Source organism: Trachurus japonicus, chromosome 4, assembly GCF_045865225.1.
Source record: "Trachurus japonicus isolate A0001 chromosome 4, Traja_1.0".
In the NCBI taxonomy this organism is placed as follows: domain Eukaryota; kingdom Metazoa; phylum Chordata; class Actinopteri; order Carangiformes; family Carangidae; genus Trachurus; species Trachurus japonicus.
In genome coordinates this window covers 35,759,112-35,785,672 of record NC_140910.1, presented here as the reverse complement: position 1 = coordinate 35,785,672, position 26,561 = coordinate 35,759,112, and the positions used below count along the sequence as shown (strand labels likewise).

Genomic DNA, 26,561 nt, shown 5'->3' with positions numbered 1-26,561 from the left:
CTTAGAGAGAGGGGGAGGAGCTCTGTCACCCGGGTGGCGGGGCGCTCCCTTAGAGAGAGGGGGAGGAGCTCTGTCACCAGGGTGGCGGGGCGCTCCCTTAGAGAGAGGGGGAGGAGATCTGTCACCAGGGTGGCGGGGCGCTCCCTTAGAGAGAGGGGGAGGAGATCTGTCACCAGGGTGGCGGGGCGCTCCCTTAGAGATAGAGTGAGGAGCTCTGTCACCCGGGAGGAGCTCGGAGTAGAGCCGCTGCTCCTCCACATCGAGAGGAGCCAGCTGAGGTGGCTCGGGCACCTGTATCGATGCCCCCTGGACGCCTCCCTCGTGAGGTGTTCCGGGCATGTCCCACCGGGAGGAGGCCAGAGGAAGACCCAGGACACGCTGGAGTGACTACGTCACTCGGCTGGCCTGGGAACGCCTTGGGGTCCCCCCGGAAGAGCTGGAGGAAGTGTCCGGGGAGAGGGAAGTCTGGGGATCCCTGCTCCGACTGCTGCCCCCGCAACCCGACTCCGGATAAGCGGATGAAAATGGATGGATGGAATTTTACCAGTTTCTTCTCAATTAAAAAACAACAACTATTTACTATACTATTTTTACTCACTTACTACTTACATTTTTACCACTTTTCCTAGAATTTTTTTTTTTTTAAATTTTACCAGTTTCTTCTAAAAAATTTCCACCAGATTTTTCTAAGCCTGTTTTTGGAGAAATTGTACCCTACCACTTTTTTTTCCAGGAATTTATCTATAATCTTTCAAGAAAAAAAGCAGTTTTCCCACTAAGAAACATTAGACTACACCACTGTGTGTGTGTGTGTGTGCAGCAGAGCTTCAGTCTTTGCTCCGTCACCGTGACGACGACGCTCCGTGGAGGTAAATGTGTCTGTGGGAAACGTCGCTTCCTCTCCTCTCTCAGGAAGGAAGGAAAATATGAAAGACAGTTGGTCGAGGCGGCGTTAAGATCAATACTGGGCTGTAATAAGTTTCACCTCAGCTCTCTAAAGAGTTTATAGCAACATAAACTCCTTATGGATCAAGTCTGATCCCTGTGTATTAGTTTGACCCCTGGATGATTGGTTAGCCCCGGGCTGCTGCTAGCTGCTAGCCGTTAGCTGCTAGCCGTTAGCTGCTAGCTGTTAGCTGCTAGCCGTTAGCTGTTAGCGGTTAGCAGCAGCCTGCCTCACTGCTTTTTTTTTTTTTTTTAATTCAAAACTTTGTTTCACAATACAAAAACATTTTTCATGGTAAAATGCAATTTATAAAGCACATCTATATTATATTATACGCCAGGGGGAATTTATAAGTTTACAAAATTTTTTTCAAGTTTTCACATATATTGATGGTCTTAATCGCTTTCTGGTTGCTTGAAAATTTGATGGAGGTTATGTAGGCTATTGAGCTCACCACTAAGAGCAGTAAAAGGAAGGGTTTTTTTAATGAACTTACATTTGTGAATATTACATTTTGCCATTAAAATAATAAGGTTGATAATAATGCCTCACTGCTCTGGAGTCAGGAAGTGGAGCTGATGACATCACACCACATTTTACATCAAGGAACTGTAAAGAACAACAAGTGTCTTCAGTATTTAGTTCATTTTGTTTGGTAAATATTGTAACCAACTAACTAACCTTTCCTCATTTTTTTATTGAATTCAATTCGCTTTATAAATCCCTATAGCTTAGTTATAAAAAAAAAAAAAGAAAGATGGAGGGAGGGAACAGATTCGTTCAAGGAAGGAAGAAGAAGGAAGGAAGAAGGGAAAGAAAGGAGGGAACAGATCAGGTCAATTGGATCAAAAGAGGAAGAAAGTTAAGGACAAAGGGAAGGAAGGAAGGAATGAAGGAAGGGAATAAGGATTGTGGAAAGAAGGAAGGAAGGGGAAAAGGAAGGAAAGTGAGATGGAGGGAGGGAGGGAACAGATTGGCTCGATTGGATTATAGAGGAAGGAAAAAGTAAAGACGAAGGGAAGGAAGGAAGAAAAGAAGGGAGGGAAAAAGGAAGGAAAGAAAGATGGAAGGAAAGAAGGAAGAAAGGGAATATGGATAGTGGAAAGAAGGAAGGGGAAAAGGAAGGAAAGAAAGATGGAGGGAGGAAACAGATCAGGTCAATTGGATCAAAAGAGGAAGGAAGTAAGGACAAAGGGAAGGAAGGAAGGAAGGAAGGAAGGAAGGAAGGAAGGAAGGAAGGAAGGAAGGAAAGAAGGAAGGAAGGAAGGAAGGAAGGAAGGAAAGAAGGAAGGAAGGAAAGAAGGAAGAAAGGGAATAAGGATAGTGGAAAGAAGGAAGGGGAAAAGGAAGGAAAGAAAGATGGAGGGAGGGAACAGATCAGGTCAATTGGACCAAAAGAGGAAGGAAGAAAGTTAAGGACGAAGGGGAGAAAGGAAGGAAGGAAGGAAGGAAGGAAAGAAAGAAAGAGGGAAGGGAATAAGGATAGTGGAAAGAAGGAAGGATGGAGGAGGAGAAGAGATTGGGTCAGACAACAGGAGGATGAACTTGTGTTTCTTTTCCTCTCTGAGAGGAGAAAGTTGTGGCCTTGATGCAGACGAGTTGAGTTCATCTCCTGAGTGGAGGCGGGTTTAAGGGTTTTAAGGGTTTTAACGGCCCCTTCAGGTTCCTTTAATCACACAATCTGTTATGTTTTATCCCTGTTCTTTCTGCTTTTCATCATTTTTAGGACGGCCGTAAATTAAGAGTCAACTCCTCCGACACACTGTCCTAATCGATGCCGGGATAATATTCACTAAATAGACAAAAGCCCTAAAAACACCATGTGACGGCGGCTGATTTACTCCCCTCTTTATGGGACACTTTACACCGACGCCGCTGGACCGAGTCCAACCCCCGAGCCACGTCGCCGTGACGACGACGCCTCAGCTGTGACGGCCGATCACAACAACTGTACTTTCGCTGCTCCCAGGCTCTGGAACAAGCTCCCCACCGAGATGCGTCTCATCTCGGACCCGGGCCTTTAGAAATCCAGGCTAAACACCTATTTATTTAGGATGGCTTTTAATACCCAGTAGCACGATGGCACTTTTATCTTATTTTATTTTATACATTTTTTTTTTATTTAAAAAACAGTGAGAGCAATAAAATACAGCAAAGTCAAATAAGTTAAATTATTTGACTTTGCTGTATTTTATTGCTCTCACTGTTTTTTAAATTGTTTTTATTTCTGCTTCTTTCTTTTTATTATTACACTATGTAAAGCACTTTGGTACTCCGAAAGGATTGTTGTAAAGGGCTGTATAAATAAAGTACATTTACAAAGTACATTTACATTAAAGAGACAGTTCCTACAAATGGGCGGTGTGTCTTTCTCCGTTTATGACCAGTTTGATGCATGTGGCAGTATATACGTGGCCCAGAGAACTCCCCAAGCACGAAAAAATAACCACAATCACATTTTTCATGCAATGGGGCCTTTAACAGTAAATTTAAAAGCAAGTACTTTTTTACTCTTTTACTTGAGTAACATGTCGACTGAGCTACTTTTACTTGTAACAGAGTAAATTTTGACCAGTAGTATTGGAGGAGGAGGAGGAGGAGGAGGAGGAGGAGGAGGAGGAGGAGGAGGAGCGTTGGCGTGTGAAGACGACGGACAGTTAGCCAGTCGGCCAGTCAGCAAGCGGTAATAAAAACCCAACGCAGGAGTTGTGTTTTTTCTGCCCCGGGCTCCATTAAACGTGACCTCGATAGAGACGAGACATGAATAAAAGAAAAGCAGGAGGATCACAGGCCTGGTCTGGTATGCAGGACGTGGCCCCGGTCCAACAGGAGGAGGAGGAGGAGGAGGAGGAGAGGAGGAGGAGGAGGAGGAGGAGGAGCAGCAGCAGAAAACAAGAGGGACAGTGTAATTCTGTGCGATAATGACCCAACAATAGAGCGGGGCAGAATCATTACGGCTGCAGCTGACCTGTGATCCTCGCCTCATATTAACAGTCCAGACCTGCTCCGCTCTGTCACCGCCTCGTTTTTCTCTCTGAGCGCTTTGCTTTCCTTTTCTTTTCTTTTCTTTTCTTTTCTTTTCTTCTCTTCTGTGTCTTCGTCCTCGTCTCGTACGGTGTTTGTTTGTGCGACCTCGTCCTCTGCACCTGTCACGTTCATCTGAACCCATTTTAGGCAAAAACTTTCTACAGATTTAATAATGAAATAAACTGCTTCGGTGTTGTTGTTGTTTTGGCTTGTTTTTTGGCTTTCCCATGCCCCAAAATGCGTCAAATTTGGCATGCAGGCTACATCAGGCCTGGTGAAGAATGTGGTATTTTAAAGTCATAGGAAATGGGCGTGGCCAAATCACTAAATGGCGCCCCCTAGACATTTTTTTTGCTAAGAATGAATAGAGTGACTTCGGCGTAGGCGGACAAAAATTGGTAGGTACATGTAAGACCCCAAGGTCTACAAAAAAGTCAATGCAACCAATACCTTAAAATCAACAGGAAGTCGGCCATTTTGATTTGACCTTTTGACATTTTTGAACGAACTCCTCCTACAGATTTCAACCGATCGACTTCAGATTGGCTACAGACCATCTAGATGCAACTCTGATCAAAAGTTATTAAAGAATGTCTGTAGGTCAAACGGCGTGGCTTCTATGGCCTCACGTATGTTCACTGAACTCTTTTCTTTTCTTTTCTTTTCTTCTCTTCTCTTCTCTCTGGCTGCTGAGACGTGGACGTCCTCGTCCTCGGCTCGTCTCGTACGGGGTTTGTTTGTGCGACCTCGTCCTCTGCACCTGTCACGTTCATCTGAACCCATTTTAGGCAAAAACTTTCTACAGATTTAATAATGAAATAAACTGCTTCAGTGTTGCTTTCTTCCTGTGTTATTTCATTTACTCTGTGTACTTAGTTTCAATGTTGTCAATATGCAAATATGTTTATTTTTCCTGCTATTGGATGAATGCATATATATTTATAGTTTAATCTTTTTATTTACATTGAAGATGTTATATTTTATACACGTCTATCTCAGTTTCATTTTTCCACTTTTCCACCAGGAGTTTGTTAGTAACCAAAGAATTTTCATTAGTAAACTAATTCCCTCCAGGGATCAATACAGTTATTAACTACTTGTGTGTGTTAGGAGGCTAACAGCTAATGCTAACTGGCTAACAGCTAATGCTAACTGGATTTTGTGCAGATTCAGTTTTTCTCATTGTAAAAATGTGAGTTATTGATCCGTTAGAAAATGATTAGAAGGAGGTTGAATGTGTCTTTTATTTTAGAATTCAAAGACTCCAACACCCATGATGCTTTGCGGGTAAAAACAAACAGACAGAGGTTTCCGCAGAGATACCTGCAGCCTGGGAAACTCTCCCTCTTTCATCCTCAGTCCCCCCCTCCCCCTCCCGTGTTCCCTCCTCCCACGCCGCCGGGCTTTGACACCGCCGTCATGTCGACATTCATTGATCGCGGCTCCTCTCAGACTTAAATACATATTGTCAGGAGCGATGCTGCAAGTGGAGCACTAAGTTGATTTCCTATTGGCTCAGAGGTCATAAACATCATCTGAGTCAAAGTCAGCAGCCGCGCCGCCCGCCCGTCATAAACACGAGGTCTCACTCTGATACGCAGGCGTGGCCGCACAGCCACCTCCAGCTGTGATTGATGCTCTCTCAGCTCCGCTTGTCCTGAGTGACAGCCAGTGTGTGTGTGTGTGTGTGTGTGAGAGTGATGACACACTGCAGATAAAGCTGGTTTCAGTGTCGCTCCTCTACGCTGCTGCTGCTGCTATTGTTGTTGGTGTTTTGAAGCCCCAGTATGTAACTTGGACACACATCTGCATTTAAGTCGATCCTGCACTTTATTGGAGCATCGTGCAATTCAATTCAATCTTGCACTTATGAACTCGTCACTTTAGCAAACAGCACTTTAGCACATAGCACTTTAACTAGCACTGTAGCACTTTAACTAGCACTGTAGCACTTTAACTAGCACTGTAGCTCTTTAACTAGCACTGTAGCACTTTAACTAGCACTGTAGCTCTTTAACTAGCACTGTAGCTCTTTAACTAGCACATAGCACTTTAACTAGCACTGTAGCTCTTTAACTAGCACATAGCACTTTAACTAGCACTGTAGCTCTTTAACTAGCACTGTAGCTCTTTAACTAGCACTGTAGCTCTTTAACTAGCACATAGCACTTTAACTAGCACTGTAGCTCTTTAACTAGCACATAGCACTTTAACTAGCACTGTAGCTCTTTATAACTTCTCAGTAACCTGTTGGTCCCCTTACCCACTCTGTTAACCGTCTGTGGTCAGTTAACTGCTGGTTTATGTCCTTCATATATGTTTTGTGTAAGATGTCAAGGTGTTTTATTGTCCTAGTCCTGCCTCTTGTACTTTATATCATCATTGTTTTTTATGTCTAACATCAACCTGCCAATGGGACTGGAGATGGAAATTAGCCACTGGGCTACAATCCCACATGTCCATCAATATGTACTGTTCCCATTTTTACAAAAATAAATAAATCTCAAATCTCAACTTATTTGTCTTTTTATGATCAAAAATCAAATCTGATCACAGATTCTAGAAGTGATGGGTGTTGTAGAGTGTTCTCCTCACCGTGGTGACGGCGGTGGACGTGGCGGTAGCAGCAGCAGCGGTAGCGGTGGCGGGCGGTGGGCGGTCCCGGGCCACCACCAGCTCCACGGCGTCCCCCGGCTGCTGCAGCAGCGTCAGCGCGTGCTGCTGGCTGAGCCCCGGCTCCAGAGCGCTGCCGTTGATCACCAAGATCTGGTCCCGCTCCATAAGACGCCCGGTCCTAAAGAGCGTTAGTAATCCACCCGTTATTAAAACTATACACACTCTCTTTATTGGTCTCATTTATCTATTTATTCAGTTTTTATAGACAGAATCTCCTTGTTGTTTACATTCTACTTCCTGGTAGAAAACCAGCTGTAATGTGAATGAGATCAATAGTAACGAACGAGAGTTTAGCTATATCTCATATTTTTCAGGCCCTATCACCGTTTAGACAAATCTGAAATGATTGAAGAAACATTACTATTTCTGTGTGTGTGTTTTGTGTTGCTATGTGTTGTATTTATTCAGTTTGGGGGAATCACAGTGTCTAGAAAGCATCAGTGGCTCAGCTGACAGGGACAGCTAACGGTAGCTAAGCTAACGGTAGCTAAGCTAACGGTAGCTAAGCTAACACCAGGTCGTCAGCTGTTAAAACCCTCCCGTTGTGGGACACGACATGAAACTACTCCAGTTAGCTCAGTCATGTTGGAACTCAGATATCCGCTGGAGAAAATATTTTTTCATGGAGCGTTTATTGAGTCACTGAGTTATTAAAGTTAAACAGGTAGCTAACCGTTAGCCCGGCTAATCTATGATAACCATGACTAATTACAAAAATGTGCACACGTAAATAGTAATGTTTGTCCAATCATTGGTTTTATAAACTTTACAAACATCAGATTAGTCTAAACGGTGATATAGTGACATGAAAAAGTAGATAAATATAGTGAAACTCTCGTCCGTCACTATTGTTCTCATGCTGGTTTTCTACCAGGAAGTAGTTGTAAACAACAAGGAGATTCCTTCTATTAGTAGCCAATTACTTTTACTATTATCTATTTATTTTATCTATTCATTCATTAATTTATTCACTTGTTTATTGATTTATCCTCTTTCTCTCTTCCTCTATCCCATCTTTTTGTTAGTTAGTTTGGTTTTCTTTGCTATTTAACTACATGTGTCCGTTGGGGCTGGAGGTGGGGGCGTTGGTATCTACTCTGTGTTGAACTTACATCTGTAATTACTACTGTATGGAAAACTAGTTTTTTTAATATGCAAAATTCAATAAACAGAAAAAAAATACAAAAGCATTACACACACTTATGTTGTTTAAATTATAACCCTAACCCACACAGTCCTCAGAGACTCTTATTGAGAAAATATCTCCTGCAGCATTAAATATATTGTTAAATAATTGAATAACTTCATAATAACTGTACTGCTCTTTAACGAGGTAAATGTTTTGATTGTAGCGCCACATTTTGTAATAATCTGCCGCATTTTGTAATAAAAGTCTTGAATGCAATGTTTAATAAACTTTACCGCATTTTGTAGCAAGCAAGTTACATATTGCACCAAATAATTAAATGTCTTCATAAAAAAAAGTGCAACACCTGCATTTTGTAATAATTTGGTGCATTATGTAACAACTTGCTACAAAATGCGGTAAAGTTTATTAAACATTGCATTGAAGACTTTTATTACAAAATGTGTCAGATTATTACATCATGTGGCGCTGCAGTGCATCATTTTATCTTATCATCCTCAGAGACTCTTATTGTGAAAATATCTCCTGCAGCATCCTCTGTTCTTTACATTACAACTACTCATGTTAAATAATTGAATAACTTCATAATAACTGTATAGTGTATAATGTATAATAACTGCTCTTTAACGAGGTTTATGTTTTCATTGTGCATGTAACGCCACAATAAATATGTAACAACGCTGAATTTTCTAATTATCTGCCACATTTTGTAATAAAAATCTTGAATGCAACGTTTAATAAACTTTGCCGCATTTTGTTATAAGTTGTTACATAATGCACCAAATTATTACAAAATGCAGGTTTTGCACTTTTTATATGAAGAAAATGTAATAATCTGTTGCATTGTGTAACAACTTGTTACAAAATGCAGCAAAGTTTATTAAACATTGCGTTCAAGACTTTTATTACATCATGTGGCGCTACAGTGCATCATCTTATCTTATCATCCTCAGAGACTCTTATTGTGAAAATATCTCTGCAGCATCCTCTTTTCTTTACATTACAACTGCTCATGTTAAATAGGCCTACTTAAATAACTCCATAATAACTGTACCGCTATTTAACGAGGTTTATGTTTTCATTGTGCATGTAGCGCCACAATAAATATGTAACAACGCTGCATTTTGTAATAATCTGCCACATTTTGTAATAAACGCAATGTTTAATAAACTTTGCCGCATTTTTTGATAAGTTGTTACATAATGGACCAAATTATTACAAAATGCAGGTTTTGCACTTTTTATATGAAGAAAATGTAATCATTTGGTGCATGATGTAACAACTTGTTACAAAATGCGGTAAAGTTTATTAAACGTTGCATTCAAGATTTTTATTACAAAATGTGTCTGATTATTACATCATGTGGCGCTGCAGTGCATCATCTTATCTTATCATCCTCAGAGACTCTTATTATGAAAATATCTCTGCAGCATCCTCTTTTCTTTACATTACAACTGCTCATGTTAAATAGGCCTAATTGAATAACTTAATAATAACTGTACTGCTCTTTAACGAGGTTTATGTTTTCATTGTGCATGTAGCGCCACAATATGTAACAACACTGCATTTTCTAATAATCTGTCGCATTTTGTAATAAAATTCTTGAATGCAATGTTTAATAAACTTTGCCGCATTTTGTTATGAGTTAATGCACCAAATTATTACAAAATGCAGGTTTTGCACTTTTTATATGAAGAAAATGTAATAATCTGGTGCATTGTGTAACAACTAATTACAAAATGCAGCAATGTTTATTAAACGTTGCGTTCAAGACTTTTATTACATCATGTGGCGCTACAGTGCATCATCTTATCTTATCATCCTCAGAGACTCTTATTGTGAAAATATCTCCTGCAGCATCCTCTTTTCTTTACATTACAACTACTCATGTTAAATAATTGAATAACTTCATAATAACTGAACTGCTCTTTAACGAGGTTTATGTTTTCATTGTGCATGTAGCGCCACAATAAATATGTAGCAATGCTGCATTTTGTAATAATCTGCCACATTTTGTAATAAAATTCTTGAATGCAACGTTTAATAAACTTTGCCGCATTTTGTTATAAGTTAATGCACCAAATTATTACAAAATGCAGGTTTTGCACTTTTTATATGAAGAAAATGTAATAATTTGGTGCATGATGTAACAACTTGTTACAAAATGCGGTAAAGTTTATTAAACATTGTGTTCAAGACTTTTATTACAAAATGTGTCAGATTATTACATCGTGTGACGCTGCAGTGCATCATCTTATCTTATCATCCTCAGAGACTCTTATTGTGAAAATATCTCCTGCAGCATCCTCTGTTCTTTACATTACAACTACTCATGTTAAATAATTGAATAACTTCATAATAACTGTATAGTGTATAATGTATAATAACTGCTCTTTAACGAGGTTTATGTTTTCATTGTGCATGTAGCGCCACAATAAATATGTAACAACGCTGAATTTTCTAATTATCTGCCACATTTTGTAATAAAAATCTTGAATGCAATGTTTAATGAACTTTGCCGCATTTTGTTATAAGTTGTTACATAATGCACCAAATTATTACAAAATGCAGGTTTTGCACTTTTTATATGAAGAAAATGTAATAATCTGGTGCATTGTGTAACAACTAATTACAAAATGCAGCAAAGTTTATTAAACATTGCGTTCAAGACTTTTATTACATCATGTGGTGCTACAGTGCATCATCTTATCTTATCATCCTCAGAGACTCTTATTGTGAAAATATCTCCTGCAGCATCCTCTGTTCTTTACATTACAACTACTCATGTTAAATAGGCCTAATTGAATAACTTAATAATAACTGTACTGCTCTTTAACGAGGTTTATGTTTTCATTGTGCATGTAGCGCCACAATAAATATGTAACAACGCTGCATTTTCTAATTATCTGCCACATTTTGTAATAAACGCAATGTTTAATAAACTTTGCCGCATTTTTTGATAAGTTGTTACATAATGGACCAAATTATTACAAAATGCAGGTTTTGCACTTTTTATATGAAGAAAATGTAATAATTTGGTGCATGATGTAACAACTTGTTACAAAATGCGGCAAAGTTTATTAAACGTTGCGTTCAAGACTTTTATTCCATCATGTGGTGCTACAGAGAATCATCTTATCTTATCATCCTCAGAGACTCTTATTGTGAAAATATCTCCTGCAGCATCCTCTGTTCTTTACATTACAACTACTCATGTTAAATAATTGAATAACTTCATAATAACTGTACTGCTCTTTAACGAGGTTTATGTTTTCATTGTGCATGTTGCGCCACAATATGTAACAACACCGCATTTTCTAATAATCTGGCACATTTTGTAATAACATTCTTGAACGCAATGTTTAATAAACTTTGCCGCATTTTGTTATAAGTTAATGCACCAAATTATTACAAAATGCAGGTTTTGCACTTTTTATATGAAGAAAATGTAATAATCTGGTGCATTATGTAACAACTAATTACAAAATGAATAAAAAATAAAAAATAAATCCTCAGAGACTCTTATTGAGAAAATATCTCCTGCAGCCTCCTCTTTTCTTTACATTACAACTACTCATGTTAAATAGGACTAATTGAATAACTTCATAATAACTGTACTGCTCTTTAACAAGGTTTATGTTTTCATTGTGCATGTAGCGCCACAATATGTAACAACGCTGCATTTTCTAATAATCTGCCACATTTTGTAATAAACGCAATGTTTAATAAACTTTGCCGCATTTTGTTATAAGTTGTTACATAATGCACCAAATTATTACCAAATGCAGGTTTCGAACTTTTTATATGAAGAAAATGTAATAATTTGGTGCATGATGTAACAACTTGTTACAAAATGCGGCAAAGTTTATTAAACATTGCATTCAAGACTTTTATTACTAAATGCGGCAGATTATTACATCATGTGGCGATACAGTGCATCATCTTATCTTATCATCCTCAGAGACTCTTATTATGAAAATATCTCCTGCAGCATCCTCTGTACTTTACATTACAACTGCTCATGTTAAATAGGCCTAATTGAATAACTTCATAATAACTGTACTGCTCTTTAACGAGGTTTATGTTTTCATTGTGCATGTAGCACCACAATATGTAACAACGCTGCATTTTCTAATAATCTGGCGCATTTTGTAATAAAATTCTTGAATGCAACGTTTAATAAACTTTGCCGCATTTTGTTATAAGTTAATGCACCAAATTATTACAAAATGCAGGTTTTGCACTTTTTATATGAAGAAAATGTAATAATTTGGTGCATGATGTAACAACTTGTTACAAAATGCGGCAAAGTTAATTAAACGTTGCGTTCAAGACTTTTATTACAAGATGTGGTGCTACAGAGAATCATCTTATATATTTATTTATTCATCTGCAGATCCACTAACGACTGCCTCATTATAACCCGTTAATTATTATGATTATTATGATGATTATAGTAATGAGTTAATGAGTTGGACCTGTGTGCGACGCCTCCAGGCTGGATGTGTTTGACGAAGACGCCCTGACAGCTGCTTCCTGCTGGATTCAGACCCACCACGCTGAAGCCCAGACCGCCGCCCGAGACGGGCCGAGTCAGACGGACCAACTCCGTGTGGCGACCCTAAACACACACACATACACACAGATACACACAATACACACACAGGTTGGTGATTTGCTGTTTAAAGGGACAACCAGGAGTTTCTATCTGGTTATAAAAAGTCTGATATTAATGTGGATGAATCTCCGTTACCACTTGTTAATGGTCCATTTTAGATAAATCTATGGTTTTGTCTCTATGGTTATTTTGTTATTATTAGTGGTGGTGGAAATGCTGGGCGAGCCGACCAGCGTTTCTTTACTTTCGGTTTCGTGGCGAGTCATGAGAATAACGCCGCCGAATCTCCGTTTAGGTACTGCAAAAACTCAAAATCTTACCAAGAATATTTGTCTTATTTCTAGTGAAAATGTCATTTCTAGTCAATACAAATCTCATTATACGTAAAATCACGTTAAAAAGCAGCTTGTTTTTAGACACTTTTTACTTCTTTCAAGCAGATTTTCACTTGAAATAAGTAGAAAAATCTGATAGTGGAGCAAGTTTTTCTTTCTTATTACAAACACAAAAAACCTGCTTTCACTGGCAGATTTTTCTACTTATTTCAAGTGAGAATTAGTTTGAAACAAATGAAAATGATCTAAAAACAAGTTGATTTTTAGGTGATGAGTCTTATTTTAAGTGGAAAGAGATTAGTTTTGACTAGAAATGAGACATTTTGACAAGAAATATGACAAATATTCTTGGAAAGATTTCGAGTTTTTTGCAGTTTATGGTGGGAACTACGACGGTATGTGATCGTCTTCCAACCTCTGACTTTAATTCTTGATGAATGAAAACATGAGTCTGTCTTGCGCCGGTCAAAGAATTTCACGGTGCGGAGGCTCATAAATGTAGTGTGGAAACACTTCACTTTAACAAAACTCCTCATTGTCCCTTTAAAGGTGCAGTCTGCAGTCGTGTGTGTGTGAAGGCTCAACCCACTTTGGCGGTGGCGAGGATCCACTTCTGGAGGAGGTCGGTCTGATGGACGGGCGGAGACGAGCCATTGGTCAGGATGGAGGAGGAGGGGGAGGGGGGAGGGGGAGCAGACTGAGTGGGCGGGGCCGAGCCGCTCGCCGCCGCCGCCGCTGCTGGATTACTCACGATCAGCTGACCCTTCGGAGAGAAACTGAACTCACTGCAGCCGTCAGGAGGCATGCTGCTCAACTAGAGGAGGAAGAAGAGGAGGAGGAGGAGGAGGAGAGGAGGAGGAGGAGGAGGAAGAGGAGGAGGAAGAGGGGAGAGGCTGTCAGATAGGAGGTGATACATGTTTGACAGTGTGAAGCTGTTTGACTGAAAATCCAAGTCCATTGCCATAATCCCTATAGTCATAGCAGTAGGTTCATTACAGAGTTGTTTTAGAGGTAAATTCATGCAAAACCACTGATGCTCGTTGCCTTCAGGGACAGTTTTTCATCAACAGTCTCTGTATTTCCCTCTAAAACACCTCTGTGTGGTAACGTTTCAAAATTCAAAATGGCTGTCTAAACCGATGACCAGATTTTGAAATCCATCAAAATCGGTTCCGGTTTAGACAGCCATTTTGAATTTTGAAAATGTCAGAAATGGATTCAGCATCATCAATAACCCCTAAAACCACTCCAATATTGCCCATATCAGCCAAGTCAATTTTGTTGAAATATTGCCCATATAGGCAATTATGCTAATTTATGCTAATTATGTCAGTTATGCTAATTGTCCAATATATATAAGTTAGCATCCGGCAGTTTCTGAATATTGGGGACCCATACTATCTATTTCTAACATAAAACTTTGGGGTACTCAACATTTCCGGGTTCACAATGGGGCCCTATGGGCTGGCAAGTCGACTATAAAGCAATCTGATTGGATTCTGGATCATGGATCGGATCAAATCCTGAAAATGAGTTGTTTCAAAACTAAAAAACTGAGACTTTCTGAGACCAGATCAGACCACGTGATCCAGTCTCTGTTTTAATCTGGATCAAACTCTCAGTTTGTGTTGCTCAGAACTTTTTAGTAGGACAGTGTTTCCCGTGCATAGACCAACGTGTGGCGCAGAAGACCACACGCCACTTCTACTTCCTATTTTCTATTTATTTTCATAACACCGATAAAGTAAATACAGTTAACTTTTGATTATTCTACAAATGAAGAACGTTCCCCCAACTACTGGATAATCAAATGAAATCTGAAAGTTGAAGTTTGAATTTGACACACAATTTGAAAATATTCACAATGTATTTGACTAATGTGCTGTACATTTGCTTTTTTATTTATTTTTTGCGGGTCAGATCAGGTCTGGCTGTTTAGAACATGTTTCAGCTTCAGTCACATCTAACACTCAGGATCTAGATCTGCTCATCTAGAGAAGTTTGGATCTAGATCCAATCCAACTGGGATAAAGGTAAAGATAAATTATTGATTATTGATCCTGGATGGAAAAACAAGGGATTTATAAATCCAGATCAAACCCTTTTTTTAACAAACTGGGCCGTGTAGAGCCGCATCTGCAGCCTTTAACGAACCCGTTAGAACTAGGGCTGGGTATCGGTACTCAATACTTTTCAGGTACCGACCGAAACAACCCAGTACCAACCAAGTAGTATCGAAACTGCGCCTGTCAATCGATACCTGCAATCGATTCTTTTTGTACCCAGATCAAGAAACCGCTAATCTATCGTTTTAAATCACCGACTGAACAGCTGCCTGTCATTTAAAAATGAAATGGCGGACATTGAGACTCACCGTTACTGCTTCTGATCACAGCGGCACCGTTCAGTGAAGCCCTCGTTACGTAATGAGCGCTCATCTAAACCAGGAAGTCTCCTCTCCCGGTGTAAACTACTATTACATCAATATTTTCCGGCAGCTTCTAATCAGAATCCGCACCGTGCAGAGTTTGTTGCACCTCAGTTTCATTTGTTTTTTATTTGACACAGAACTCTCTGGTGGAGTCTTTCCATGTTTCTCTTTCTGCACCAGTGAAAAGGAAACATTTACATTTTTTCATACAAGACGATTGTCTCATAAACTATTTGATTTTTTTAATTTTATTGAAGGACTATTCATGTCCCATCCCTAGTAAAAAATCTTTTGAATGGGGAGGAGTGGTGACATTCATGTAACCGATTGCTTTCTTTTCACATGATTAGTATCTAATGAAATTGAAAAAAAGTATCGAATGAAGTACTCATTGGTATCGGTATCGTGTTAAGGGTACTGGTATCGGACATTTTTAAACGATACCCAGCCCTAATTAGAACCAACATGGACTCATGTAGCTACACACACTCTAGTCCACTATGTGTGTGTGTGTGTGTTATTTCTGTGGTCTCTCCTAACGTTGGACCGGTGCCATGAACTTCCTCTTCTTCCTCCAGCAGCTTCAGGTTTTACCACCAAACATAAAAACAAAGATTCATTCAACACAGAGAGAGAGATGGAGAGATGGAGAGGGATGGAAGGGATGGGGATGGGAGGGAAGGGAAGCGCCCTTATATGCAACAAGGACGTTGTGGAAGAAGAAGGAAGAAAGAAAGAAAAGAAAAGAAAGACACAGAGTTTTAAAAAATGAAGCGGAGCGGCCCGGGGGTAAGTGGAGGGAGGGGAAGGGAAAAGAAAATCAATAGATTCCTCTTGCGGCGGGCGGCCGCTCGCTCTCTGAACAGGTAATGTATTAATGACCTTTACACTCACATTGTGGAAACTTATCAGTCTGCGGCTTATTTAGGCCCCGGCTGACGGAGCAAGATCAGCAGCCATTTCATCAATACGCCTCGACAAGGCCGTTACTCACACCAAGACACTAGATATTAAAGCTTGATAGATCCGCAGAGAGCCGGGGGAGGGAGGGAGGGAGGGAGGAGAGAGGGAGGAGAGAGGGAGGGAGGGGAAAATAAATAAAGAAATAAAGAAAGACAACACAAAGACACAAAAAACTGCCACAAAAAGACAAAAAACACCACAAAAAAACATCAAACTAACACAAAAAGGCACAAAATGACCTAAGAGACACTACACATCCACAGAAAAACCAAAGACACTACACATAGCTACACATCCAAAAAATAAAACACTAAACACAAAATGATATAAAATCAACACAAAAAACCGGCACAAAAAGTCAGAAGAGACACTACACATCTACAAAATAACACAGAAAGACACAAAATCAACACAAAGACACAAAAAACTGGCACAAAAACAGACATAAACACCACAAAAATCATAAATAAATAAATAAATAAATAAATAAACCACTAACTAGGCCAATAGGCTGCTGTGTTCATCTAATCTGATCACTAGAAATCATCTACAACCATAATATAGATACATATATAGAACTCTTTTTTAGATATTAGAGCTTGATAGATCCGCAGAGAGCCGGAGGAGGGAGGGAGGGGGAAATAAATAAATAAATAAAGAAATAAAGAAATAAAGAGAGAGGGAGAGAGGGAGAGAGAGAAGTCCCGGCTTCATACAGCGACGCATTCATAGACTCTCTGCTCTGACCTTCGCAGCACTTAGAATATGAAGCCCAGCGCCCAGCGGTTATTGCCATTATCTTAATTTGGCTGCAGATTGTTTATTGTAAAGGCTGACGCCGCCACGTCAGGACGAGCTGCAGCTGAATACAGATGGAGAGGGGGAGGAGGAGGGGAGGAGAGGAGGAGAGGAGGAGGAGAGGAGGAGGTGATGCTGATAGGAAACACTGAGCTGCAACAGGAGGAGGAGGAGGAGCTACACACCGCCGTCAGGCCACGCCCACTTCGGTGGGTGGCCTATCATATCGCCAATCACAAGAAAAGATGCTAAAAAACACCAGAAGGTGAAGTTCACTGCACCGTCAAGACTCACAGACTGAAAAACTGACAGAAAGAGACAAAAAAACAGCAAGAAGACATAAAATCAACATAAAGACACAAAAAACTGGCACAAAAAGACAGAAGACCACGACGAAGAGACACTACACATCCACAATACGATGCAGAAAGACACAAAATCAACATAAAAACACAAAAAACTGGCACAAACAGACATAAACACCACAAAAAAATCATAAACCTAAACACAAAGAGACACAAAATGACCTCAGAGACACTACACATCCACAGAAAGACCAAAGACCAACACAAAAAGACACTACACATCCACAGGAGGAGGGGGGAGGAGGAGGGGAGGAGGAGAGGAGGAGAGGAGGGGGGTGGAGGAGAGGAGGAGGAGGAGAGGAGGAGAGGAGGGGGGGAGGAGGAGGGGAGGAGGAGGAGAGGAGGAGGAGAGGAGGAGAGGAGGGGCGGGGGAGGAGAGGAGGAGGAGAGGAGGAGGTGATGCTGATAGGAAACACTGAGCTGCAACAGGAGGAGGAGGAGCTACACACCGCCGTCAGGCCACGCCCACTTCTCTGAACGCTGAAGCAGGATTTTTTTTTTAAAAAGTCGTCAAAAGTCGAGGGTAAAAGGCTGAACTCCTACAGACCTGAAATACAGAGACTGTTGATGAAAAACTGTCCCTGAAGGCAACGTGCATCAGTGGTTTTACATGAATTTCCCTCTAAAACAACTCTGTGTGGTAACGTTGTGTTATTATCTCATAGCGTGGTGAATGTGCAGCTCACAACTTGTCCACCAGAGCGTTGTGGAGTTGTTGGATTGTGTATTTGATGAGTTTGATGAGGGAAACCAACAAAGAAATCCCATAATGAGCCTCCGTAGCGTAGCTCTGAGCAGCTCACGGCTCTGCTCCGCCGTTCTAAAAACAGCTTGCACCGACAATTAAAGGTAACAAACCTACTACTATGACTACAGGGATTATGGTGATGGGCCAATTTGACGAAATGTTGAACTATCCCTTTAACTTCAGAGAAAACCGGCTCTAAAAACCCAACAACAGCTCGACCTACCAACCGATAGGTCAGTCAGGGGGGGTCAGTCAGGGGGGGTCTGCCTTCTAAACAAACCAAAAGCAAAGACAAACACTAAAGGCAAATGCAGATCGGTTATCGGAGTAAACTTATGGAATAGCCTTGATAATGAATTAAAAACATGTACAACTAGTAGCCACTAGCCAATTTAAAATAATGTTTAAAATCAATGTATTGAATAAATATATAACATTAGGATAAAGTAAGTTAATTATTATTACTAAAAGATGGTTCTGCTTGTTTTGTTTTGACATTACTTACCGTTTTCAGTTTGTAATCTTCAACTGATCTGTGTGTGTATATGTTTTATGTTTCATTGAATGGACAAATAAATTACTACTACTGCTACTGACCAATCAGATCAATGGAGTCATCACCATGGTTCCCATACAGAGGAACAGAGGGCGGAGCTACGGGGCGGCTGGTTGCCCCCCCCGGCGGGGCCATAACAGGCTCTGTGCCCCAGAACGTTAGTTCCACCTAAACACCGTTTCCACATGGACGCATTTTACTGCAGCACACAACTAACTCTCCTTGGCTGTGTTCGAAACCGCATACTTCTCCTACTACTCGTACTACTCATACTAACGATTTGAGTATGCAGTATGTTCACACTGCGCAGTATGCGATTTGCAGTAGGCGAGAAGTTCCCGGATGCATACTACATTCGGCCGAAATGTTGAGTATACATCATGAGGTCACTACTCATACTCAAACTACCCAAGATGCAACGCAACGTGACGTCAAGGACCGCCTCTTCCTTGCCGCGAGAAAAAAAAAAAAAAAAAGAACGGAGAAGGAGGAGCCGAGCGGACGAGAGGAAAAATGGAGGGGCAGCAATACAAATGTGAGCAAGCTAGCCACAGTGGGGACAGGTTCACTTCCTGTTTATAAAGTAAGAGCACTGACGTCATTGTAACGGCTTTCTTTATGGTCAATTGCAACGGGTGCTTTATTTTGACACAGAAACCGGAAGTACAGTGCTCACTACGGCTGGTTTTACTAACGCCAGAGAAGTCCGACTTCGTCCGACTAAAATTGTAAATAGGTGTTATTTTGTCATTTTTTCAACACCATGGGGATACGAAGTAGTACTTTCTCGCCTGAAAATGTTTCAAATGTTGCTGAAGTTATATATTTACACAGTTTAGAGCTTAAGTGAAATCAGCTTCAGGGCGGCTGATTTCGGCTCGGGCAGGAGCGAAATGCATTGTGGGTTATCATAGTACGCAGCAGTGTGAACGCTCTGCATACTGTATGATCGATTAGTATGTAGTATGGAGTATGGAAGTATGTAGTATGGAAGTATGTAGTATGGAGTATGTGGTTTCGAACACAGCCCTTGTGAGCAGAGCTGAGCTGAGCTGAGCTGAGCTGAGCTGAGCCGAGCCGAGCCGAGCCGAGCCGAGCCGAGCCGAGCCGAGCCGAGCCGAGCCGAGCCGAGCCGAGCCGAGCTGCGTTCAACCTCATCGTCTACTGAGCTGTGATTGGACCTGAGAACACACAACTCCAGGAGTCTCCATGAACTGACTTCAGTCCTGAAGCGTTTCAGACACAGACATCTGGAGTCTGCTCTGCCCTCACTAACATTATATACAATATATATATATATATATATATATATATAAGAAGAGGTCTTGTACAGTTACAGAATTAAACATCCATTTATCATTGGTCGACCACCGGCAGCAGAAATGTTTCGTTCCAACTAAAAGAATAAATGTAATGAGTTGGTTGGTACCAAAACATCTTGTTTCTACTTCCAGAGACTGAAGACTGTGACAACGACATGTTTTAGATGAACAGGCTGTTTTGAACAGAGGAGTTACAGTAAAGAGACTGTTGACGATGTCCTGACGAAGGTTCAAACCTTCAATAGAAAACTCCTCCTAAACAGAAGACCTGAAGCTGAACAACTATGGTGGTTATTTGCTGCCATAAATCAAGAGCATATTATATTGATTTGAGAGCATTAGGCTATTTTTGGATTTCACGTTCAGATTTTGTGATATTGTCTGTCAAAACTCTGCTCTCGCATTCATAATATAACCGAGTGCGAGCACACAGTTGGAGCACGAGCAGGGCAACATTTGAATGCGAGAGCAGAGTTTTGACAGACAATATCACTAAATCTGAACGTGAAATCAAAAAAATAATGCTCTCAAATCAATATAACATGCTCTTGATTTATGGCAGCAAATAAACACCATAAACAACAGCCCCACAAAACCGTTTGCTCCGTCCAATACGGCAGCACGGCTAATGGCTCATAACATTACCGACATTACCAACAGATTTCTTTCTCCTTTTTTGTGAAATAATATGATATGAATGCTATTTCTTGATAATGTGTCTACTGTGTTTATCTTTTAAATGTGATGTTTCTGATGTCTATACATTATAGTATCTTGTGTTTTTGCCGGGTCACATGACTCTTATGGGTTCTACTACGTGATTTAAAACACCCGTGTAATCAATCAGTTGGCTCATATCCTGATAAAGACTTGTTGATTATCCCTGAGAATTAAAGGATTTTTACGTTAGGCTACTCCAGAGGCCTCGGACTTTTCAGTTTGGAGCTGCCTTTTACTTTGCAACTCGATCTGCACTAGGACAGTCGTTGGGCTGGTTTCTATCTATGCATCTATTCCTGGTTCGTCCAAATTGAGGAGCTTCGAGAAGCTTCCGCTACAAAACAAGCTTAAAATATAGACTTATTTAATTTTTTTCGGGACAATTTCTCATGTCGGGGCTTCAATACAAGATGGACATTACATACGAGCAGCATGGAGGTATTTGGATGTTTTTTGGTGTGTCTTTTTGTTACGAAGACAGTTGGTATCCATTTGCAACCGTCATATGGACATGCACTGCTACGCCGAGACCCCCTGTAACTCAGAGAAGCCACGGAGGACTCTGAAACTTCTCCCAGCCCTTAGTCCACATGAGGGGGAGGAGGAGATGATGAGTTAGGAAATTTCAATTTTGGATGAACTATCCCTTTAAGTGGAAACGTGTTGATTATCCCTGAGAATTAAAGGATTTTTACGTCACTCCAGAGGCCTCGGACTTTTCAGTTTGGAACGGCCTTTTACTTTGAAACTTGATCTGCACCAGGACAGTCGTTGGGCTGGTTTCTATCTATAAATAAATGGTCCTACTCTGGTTTTACTCTGTTTCTGTCCCAGTTCTGGTTCTGGTTCTGGTCCTGCTCTGGTTTTACTCTAGTTCTGGTCCTGGTTGTGGTTCTGGTTGTGTTGTGTTGGTCTCTCACCTGGCTGCGTAGCTGCGTGATGGAGTGCTGCAGCGTGAGGATGTGGCTGAACAGAGGACTCTGCAGCGTGTCCTTCAGGCTGCTCAGCGCGTCGCTGTGGGTCCACTCCTCCCTCTGGACCAGCTGGGCCTGCAGCCGGTCCAGAGCCCCCAGCACCGCCGGCACTAAACACACACACACAGACACACAGACACGGGGTGAACACACAGCTGATCATCTTCACCTCAGCAGTGAGCTGCAGACAAACAGCTGAGACCGTTGTGTTTTTTGTTGTTTACCTGCCGGGACGTTTTCAAACATCCTGGTCCCTCCAAGTCCGAGTCCGAGGGTCTGGATCGATCTGAGCAGAGATCAGAGCAGCAGCAGAGGAGGAAAACTTTATTATTATATCATTATATTATATTATAGGCCTATCATATGGGCGATCACAAGAAAAGATGCTATAAAACTCCAGAAGGTGAAGTTCACTGCTCCGTCAAGACTCACAGACTGAAAAACTGACAGAAAGAGACAAAAAAAAAACAGCAAAATGACTTAAAATCAACATAAAGACACAAAAAACTGGCACAAAAAGACATAAGCACCACAAAAATCATAAAACTAAACACAAAGAGACACAAAATTACCTCAGGGACACCTACACATCCACAGAAAGACCAAAGACCAACACAAAAAGACACAAAGAAACACAAAATGACATAAAATCAACACAAAGACATAAAAAAACTGCCACAAAAAGACAAAATATCCCACAAAAAACATAAAACTAACACAAAGACGCACAAAATTCCCTAAGACACACTACACAACCATAAAACAACACAAAAATGACATAAAATCAACACAAAGACACAAAAACAAAAAACATCAAACTAACACAAAAAGGCACAAAATGACCTAAGAGACACTACACATCCACAGAAAGACCAAAGACCAACACAAAAAAACACTACACATCCATAAAACAACACAAAAATGACATGAAATCAACACAAAGACTCACTAAACTACCTTAAACAGGTAGAAAACAACCATAAATACAACACTCATTCATTCATTCCTTTATTTCAGACCCACGGGGATCCATGTCGCCATAAAAGCACAATTAAATAATAAAAGAAAGACAGAATAAAAGTAAAATAGGAAAAAGATAAAGCAAAACAAAATACAAAGTACACACAAACATGTTCTACAATGGTTACACAATGTTACAGAACTGTGTACGGGATTGACCAACACATTAATAAATTAATTCTCTGATTGTGACGCCCTACACTAAGATAAAAAGACAACAACACACCCTCACAAAGACACACTAACTAAACTTAATGGGACTAATGACACAACATGAAAAGAGACAGAAAACCAAGGACCTCAAACGCACCACACACACACACACACACAACCACTAACTAGGCCAATAGGCTGCAGGCTGCTGTGTTTATCTAATCTGATCACTAGAAATCATATAACCATAATATAGATAAATATATAAATATAAATATATTCACTTGTGGTGTTTGCTTTAAAACCATCTGAACATTTTAATAACTGTCAACACAACCCCCGTGTGAAGTCTCTGTGGTGCGTTCAGGTGACAAAATATAGGCTACCACCAAAAAAAATAACTAGGCTACACAAAGAGACACAAAATGACCTAAGAGACACTAAACCTCCACAGAAAGACCAAAGACCAACACAAAAAGACACTACACATCCATAAAACAACACAAAAACAACATAAAATCAACACAAAGACTCACTAAACTAAACTACCTTAAAAAGGGAGAAAACAAACACACACAACAGCACCACAAGGGACCACAACACTAAGATACAGTAAAAAGACAACACACCACCACAAAGACACACTAACTAAACTTAATGGGACTAATGACACAACATGAAAAGAGACAGAAAACCAAGGACCTCAAACGCACCACACACACACAACCACTGACTACTGTGTTTATTGATATAATCTGATCACTAGAAATCATACAACCATAATATAGATACTTATATAAATATATAATATATTCACTTGTGGTGTTTGCTTTAAAAACCATCTGAACATGTTAATACCTGTAAACTAACCCCGTGTGAAGTCTCTGTGGTGCGTTCAGGTGACGTCGTTATCAGCCCGTTATCAGCAAACACACAAACACACACACACACAGGGTCAAATAACAAAAGACACACACACACATCCCCAACCTTTACACATTCAGCTGCACCGAAACCGGTCCGTGAACGTCTCACTCAGTGATTGTGTGCGTGGGGGGAGGGAGGACACACACACACACACACACACACACACACACACACACACACACACACACACACACACACACACACACACACACACACACACACACACACACACACACACACACACACACACACACACACACACACCTGTGATCTCACCTGAGAAGCAGGAAGTGAAACTCAACGGCTCAGAGGGAGGGGGGGAGGGGGGGAGGGGGCGTGGGGGGGTTATGGGATATATGACATTACATTTATCTACTATTAATAATAAATAATGAGTGTGTTTGTGTGTCTGTGTGTGTGTTTTTTTAGGATATAAATCTCAACAACAACAACAACAACAACAACACAACAGGTGCATCAAAGTGTAAACCTGAGCGAGCAGCTGTGACGTCACGTTAACACACTTTAACAAACCAAACGCGACATTATTATTATTAAACCTGCACAACCTCTGTGTGTGTGTGTTTACTGCTTTAAAACCACTTTAACTGCACAACTTCAACACAACACAACTTCAACACAACACAACACCAGCCTCCCTTAGCACGACGCTAGTGACTTAGCCTAGAAACTGCACCTGAACTACAACTAATATAATAAAAACAACGTGAATAAAACGTGTGTCTGAGTTTCCATCCGGATGAAGAGTGAGAGGAAGACGCGGACAGTCCACACGCTCACGCACACGGACACACAACAGGGTTTAAATAGTGTTAAAAACTGGTTTAATAACTCACATCTTTAACTGGCTCCACTGGCAGCAGCTGTAGTGTCGCTTTAATGCTGCGTTCAGGCGCTGTGGGAAAACACAGGACGCTAACTTACACGACGAGCCACTGCTCTGATTTTTTATTTTTTTTTTGAGTAAAGTAAGTAGATTAATTTTGTGTAACCGAAACGCTGATTCATTGATTGAAAAACAAAAAAAACAAAAAACAAAAAAACTACCACAACAAAACCTCAACACATGTTCAAAAAGGAGTGAGGAGAAATCTAAGACTATCAAGTCCCACCCCTTCTCCCTATAATACAATAACTTAAATGTTCCTCTGAATTTACTACTAAATTCATAATAATAATAATAATAATAATAATAATAGTGTGCATATACAACCGCAATTGTAGGAAGGAAAAATACATTCTAACTAAACTATAACATAATGTAAAGAGAAAAACGCTGGACATAAAAGAATGAAGAAAAACCGTAAAGAAATAGAAAATCATAGACACCAAACACAAATCCAGTGTTGATGTTTTGTACATTCTTACTTTTTAATCATAATTAAGTTTTTTTTGTTCGGTTTTGTTCATTGCTGCTATTTATATCTTTGACATTCGTTATTTCAGTTGAATTTTTGTTTTTCCACCAAAACTAAAATTTGCATCATCTTTGGAGCTCGAAAGTAGTAATGTCAGTAGAAATAAAACTATCTTAACAGCACGTCTGCTCACTGTAGATGCTTTTTGTAGTTAGGCTATGGTTATTATCACATTGTTGTCAATTTACTGCAATAACTAAAATATGAAAATAATAAATAAATAAAAAATGTTTTTTCCTTTTCTTGGATGAATATTGAGAAATTATTTCAGTTGTGTAAGTTCTTACACATGTGTTGATGTTATGAGTGGATACAAAAGGGAGGTTTGTGAGGTTTGAACTCCATTAGCCAAAGCTAATTGAGATCTAAATAAATGAAATGAAACAGTGATTAAAAAAAACACTACAACATGAATCATACAACAACAGTTGATGTTAAATAAATAACAATTGGTTATTCAATTCATTACAAAAAAAAACAATAAATGCATTAAAAATGTGGGATGTATTATAGGCCTAAATATATATACTTATAACTTAAATGAAACCATTTATAGTGTTGCAGTCAAGGGGGCAGTTGTCGGTCTGAGAAGTGAAGTCACTTCCGCGTTCAACAAACTGCAATCCCCTCTTCTTCCTCTGGGGTCTGGTGTCAGAAGGGAGCATTCCCCATAGACCCCCATGTTAAAATCACCCACTTTACATCCTCAGTAAACATGTTAAAAGCCTGGTGTCAGAACGTTTTTTCGTCTCAATCGATAGTTTCTACCCCCGCACACACTCTGAGGGGGGTGAATTTTTTTTTTTAACTCTACAGTTTTACTGTTATAAGGTTAAATCTCTGACCAATCAGGGCGCGGAAACGTTGAGTGACAGGTCCGAGCAGCTCCGTGGACAGCTGCTTCGAGGCCAGTGGGCGGGTTCTCGGCCGGCCAATCCAACATGGCGCTGTTCAGGCCGCCATATTTGAGTCACAAAAACGACTCCCCAAAACCAATGGGTGACGTCACGGACGCTACGTCCATTCTTTTTACCGTCTATGGTTGCAGTCAAGACCAAACTTATTGAATTACATCACAGAAACCAAAGTGAGACAATGGCACATTTGTGGTTAAAATAAAAATAAAAAACAATTGTGTCACTGTTTTGACCAATCAAAAGTGTAAAGGCATATTCTCTTCAATCTGGTAGAATTTGATATGATACTGCTAAAATTTCCAGAGTTATTGGGGGTTTTATTTTGCTGTCCATCCAAAAAAAGCTCTGTGAAACCAAGGCAACGTGCAGTATCTGCAAAGACTAACTGTACTCCCTACATCCTATAATATACTTTATGATTCCATTGGAGTAAAACCAAGGCAAAAGTGCAGTATCTGTAGCTAATACCAAGGCAAAAG

General features: G+C 40.2%; 1 protein-coding gene across 3 annotated transcripts in view; it reads right to left on the bottom strand.

The window, feature by feature from the left end:
- Positions 1 to 21,906, bottom strand: part of patj (PATJ crumbs cell polarity complex component) — a 193,416-nt gene extending 171,510 nt beyond the window's left edge. For all 3 annotated transcript variants that reach the window (XM_085775262.1, XM_085775264.1, XM_085775265.1), the window contains exons 1-5: positions 21,851 to 21,906; positions 21,573 to 21,736; positions 13,339 to 13,563; positions 12,275 to 12,417; positions 6,569 to 6,767 (exon numbers count right to left, since the gene is read on the bottom strand). In XM_085775262.1, the coding sequence (XP_085631388.1) occupies positions 6,569 to 6,767; positions 12,275 to 12,417; positions 13,339 to 13,563; positions 21,573 to 21,736; positions 21,851 to 21,872 (753 nt within the window). In that variant the 5' untranslated portion in view covers positions 21,873 to 21,906. The remainder of the gene's footprint in view (positions 1 to 6,568; positions 6,768 to 12,274; positions 12,418 to 13,338; positions 13,564 to 21,572; positions 21,737 to 21,850) is intronic.
- Positions 21,907 to 26,561: the final 4,655 nt, after the last annotated feature.